Genomic DNA, 3,700 nt, shown 5'->3' on the forward strand with positions numbered 1-3,700 from the left:
TAATAAAGCTTTTGTAGCACAAAAGAGAGCGATACGAACCATGGTACGTATTGCACCATGGCAATCGTGCAAGGAACATTTTAAGAAGTTGCAGATTTTAACAGTACCAGGCCTGTATATATTTGTTCTACTAACGGACTTCATAAAAAAAAGAGACTCATTCGAATCAGAGGAGGAAATGTTACATTGCGAGAACACGAGACGGAAAGACTTAACCAGGGTGATAACACCATCGCTTAATATAGTAGCTCATGGTGCACGCAATCAGACAGTGATCATTTTTAATAAATTACCAATTGACCTGAAATTAGAGAGAAAAATGTCTGTTTTTAAACGAAAATTGAAAACATTGTTATTGGAGAAATGCTGTTACTCAATCGATGATTTTTAATGACTCTCATGGTGCATGTTTGGTGTTTGACTCAATATGTTTAAAATAGATTATAATTTGGAAATTTGCAATTGACATTTAAATTAATAATTTTAGGCTAATTAATATTTCGAATACAAATGTAATTTTGTTTGGGAATAAATGAATTGAAAAAACTTCAGAGCTGAAACAAAACGCAAAACTCCTGTGTTGCTATATTTTTGAGGTATACTTAGATTATGGTAAATTTGTTTCTTTTTTAAATCAATATCAACGCCTTTTTTATGTACTTTTATTAATAATACTAAATGATTAATTCTTTAATAATTAATATTACGTATTAATAAGTATTACATTTGAAATTTGTTGTAATCATTAGTAATAATTAATCAAAAGTGATGAATAAGTTGGCAATTTTTAGGGTTTATATAATGGGCACACTGACCTCGTGGTACTTTGCCGTTGTGTTGGCAGTCTCTGCCCCTTCCTTCCTTCTTTTGCGCCGCTCCTCCGGGCAGAACTGCGAGAGAACGTGATCGATCGAATTTCAAAAAAGGCACACACCTACCCCTGTGCTCCCGTGATCACGAAATTACTCTAAAATCTCCTGATATTAAATTCAGGAGTTAAGTGTTTCGTGGTTATTCCATTCCGTGTGTGATCCCTTAGATCTCCGATTCGACGCCCGCGAGGCAATTATCTAGTGAAGAACCCACCTTTTGAACAAAATGTCGAACCTCGCCGATCCGGTCGCGTTCGCGAAGGACTTTATCGCCGGTGGAGTCTCCGCTGCCGTCTCCAAGACCGCGGTAGCGCCCATCGAGCGCGTCAAGCTCCTGCTGCAGGTACAGCATGTGAGCAAGCAGATCACCGAAGATCAGCGCTACAAGGGCATCGTCGACGCCTTCGTCCGCATTCCTAAGGAGCAGGGCCCGCTCTCGTTCTGGCGTGGTAATCTCGCCAATGTCATCAGGTACTTCCCCACCCAGGCGCTCAACTTCGCCTTCAAAGACAAGTACAAGCAGGTGTTCCTCGGCGGTGTAGACAAGAACACCCAGTTCTGGCGTTATTTCGCTGGTAACTTGGCGTCCGGTGGTGCCGCCGGCGCTACCTCCCTCTGCTTCGTGTACCCCTTGGACTTCGCGCGTACCCGTCTCGCCGCCGACGTCGGCAAAGGCGACGGCCAGCGTGAGTTCAGCGGTCTCGGAAACTGCCTCACCAAGATCTTTAAACATGACGGTCTCATCGGTCTCTACAGAGGATTCGGCGTCTCAGTACAGGGTATCATTATCTACCGTGCCTCATACTTCGGCTTCTACGACACCGCCCGTGGAATGTTGCCCGACCCTAAGAACACTCCCCTCGTCATCAGCTGGGCCATCGCACAGACCGTCACCACAGTCGCCGGCATCATCTCCTATCCCTTCGACACTGTCCGTAGGCGCATGATGATGCAGTCCGGCCGTGCCAAGGCTGATATCCTGTACAAGAGCACCCTGCACTGCTGGGCCACCATCGCCAAGACCGAGGGTGCCAACGCCTTCTTCAAGGGAGCGTTCTCCAACGTCCTCAGAGGCACGGGTGGTGCCTTCGTGCTCGTCCTATACGACGAAATCAAGAAACTCCTGTAAATTTAACGTAAGAATTGTTACCATAATTTCAATTTTAATGTGATTCCGGATCACCAGTAATAGCCAGCCCTCAATTGTATTATTAGAAGTGGAAATCAAGTCTAGTAATTTATTTTTAGTTAATAAAGCATTATACATTGATTCCAAAATGTATTTTTATTAAAATTGCAAGTCTTGAGTGTTACATAATTGGTTAACCTAGAAATTTTTCAAACAATTGCATCTAGCATTTTAGTTTCAAAGAATTTATTATTCTTTTCTGTCATAAATAGGTACATTCTATATTCAATTTCATTAAATTCAAGTTTTTTACTTTTTTTCTGTACCTATCATGCTGGCACATAGTGCTGTTATGTAACCTGTTTCAACCGGGCCAAGGCTAGCTGACAGCAAGAATTAGTTCCAATTCTAATTGCTTATTTAAATCTTTGATTCTTGTGTTGTATGTGATTGTTTTATATTCAAATCAATTTCTATTATCAATCAATATTTAGTGATACGGCTGGCAGACCTTGTACTTTGTTATAGAAGTGTATTTCTAATATGCTTGTTTATGTAATGCTCACATTTTTGCTGTGAATTGTCTGAAAATCATGTGATTTAAAGAAGTTATAAAAACGAAGTGTGCTATGCAGTGTGAGTGATGACATAGACATTTATTTTCTTGATTATGTAGTGTTGACTCCACATATTCGGTACATTAGGTAACATTCGAATGTATCCAAGCGAAGCTCTAAGCTTAAACCCTTGAGCAATTGTTCCCTCGGGTATGATTTTTTCGAAGAAAAAGTCGTACATGATGAGTGATAATATAGAAATGTTAAAAATAACAAGTGGTTTTCCTTTCATTGTCATTTAGTTTTTTTTTCATTGGCAGAGATCAGAGAGTAATTGTCATACTTTTTCTCCCTAACGGCTTGGCACTGGCTGGCGAGATAAAATTAAACATGTTCTTGTACTATGACCCTTTCTGTGATGTAACTTCGGTAGCGGTACCAACCAAAAGAAAACTGACAGAGGCCAGCATGCCGTGACGTCTGCAGAGAGATGACGTCACACGGAGCTGAATGGATGTAGGGCGCCGGTTACGTCACTAACTAACTGCTTATGTAAGTAATTCAAAAGACTGGGAGATTGAACTTGAAAAAAAAAACGATCGACAGTTACGAAGAACCAGTAGCTGCCTAGGAAGTTGAAAGCAAAGTTTGCCTAAAATTCTATACAAAAAGAAAGTCCTAAAAACTCTCAGGGGACCTAGTGTTCTCACGTCCATAGCTTGAGGGCTTGCTCAGTACATAGAACACCTCATACATATAATCACGTCTATACCTTACGAGGTAGACAGAGCTAACAGTTTCTAAAAGACTAAGGCCACGTTCAGTTGTATGACTTAGTGATGGAATTGAGATTTAAATAGTGACAGGTTGCTAGCACATCGCCTACAAGAGGGATCCCAAGTATATAGCCTTTCTTTCACCGAGATAAAAGGCGGACTAAACACTTCTGTGGAGGGTGCAAGAGGGAACACGCAGATATGAGAGAGAGAGAGGTTGCTAGCTCATCGCCTAAAAGAAGAATCTAAATTTTATTACATAGCCTCTCCTTTGAATTTTTCTGGTTGGCCCGGGTCTTGGATGTTTATCTATATAAGTAGGTATTTATTATAAAATATAGTATCGTTTAACTATCGTTGAGTTAG

General features: G+C 40.8%; 1 protein-coding gene across 1 annotated transcript; it reads left to right on the top strand.

Moving 5' to 3' along the window:
- The first annotated feature begins 845 nt into the window (after positions 1–845).
- Positions 846–2,834, top strand: LOC106135367 (ADP,ATP carrier protein). The gene has a single exon (XM_013335648.2). The coding sequence runs from the start codon at positions 1,099–1,101 to the stop codon at positions 1,999–2,001; it is 903 nt and encodes a 300-aa protein (XP_013191102.1). The 5' UTR covers positions 846–1,098; the 3' UTR covers positions 2,002–2,834.
- Positions 2,835–3,700: the final 866 nt, after the last annotated feature.

Source organism: Amyelois transitella, chromosome 31, assembly GCF_032362555.1.
Source record: "Amyelois transitella isolate CPQ chromosome 31, ilAmyTran1.1, whole genome shotgun sequence".
NCBI classification, from domain to species: domain Eukaryota; kingdom Metazoa; phylum Arthropoda; class Insecta; order Lepidoptera; family Pyralidae; genus Amyelois; species Amyelois transitella.

Excerpts from the sequence above, each read along its gene's own strand:
- LOC106135367 (XM_013335648.2), top strand. The coding sequence starts at position 1,099 with ATGTCGAACCTCGCCGATCCGGTCGCGTTCGCGAAGGACTTTATCGCC.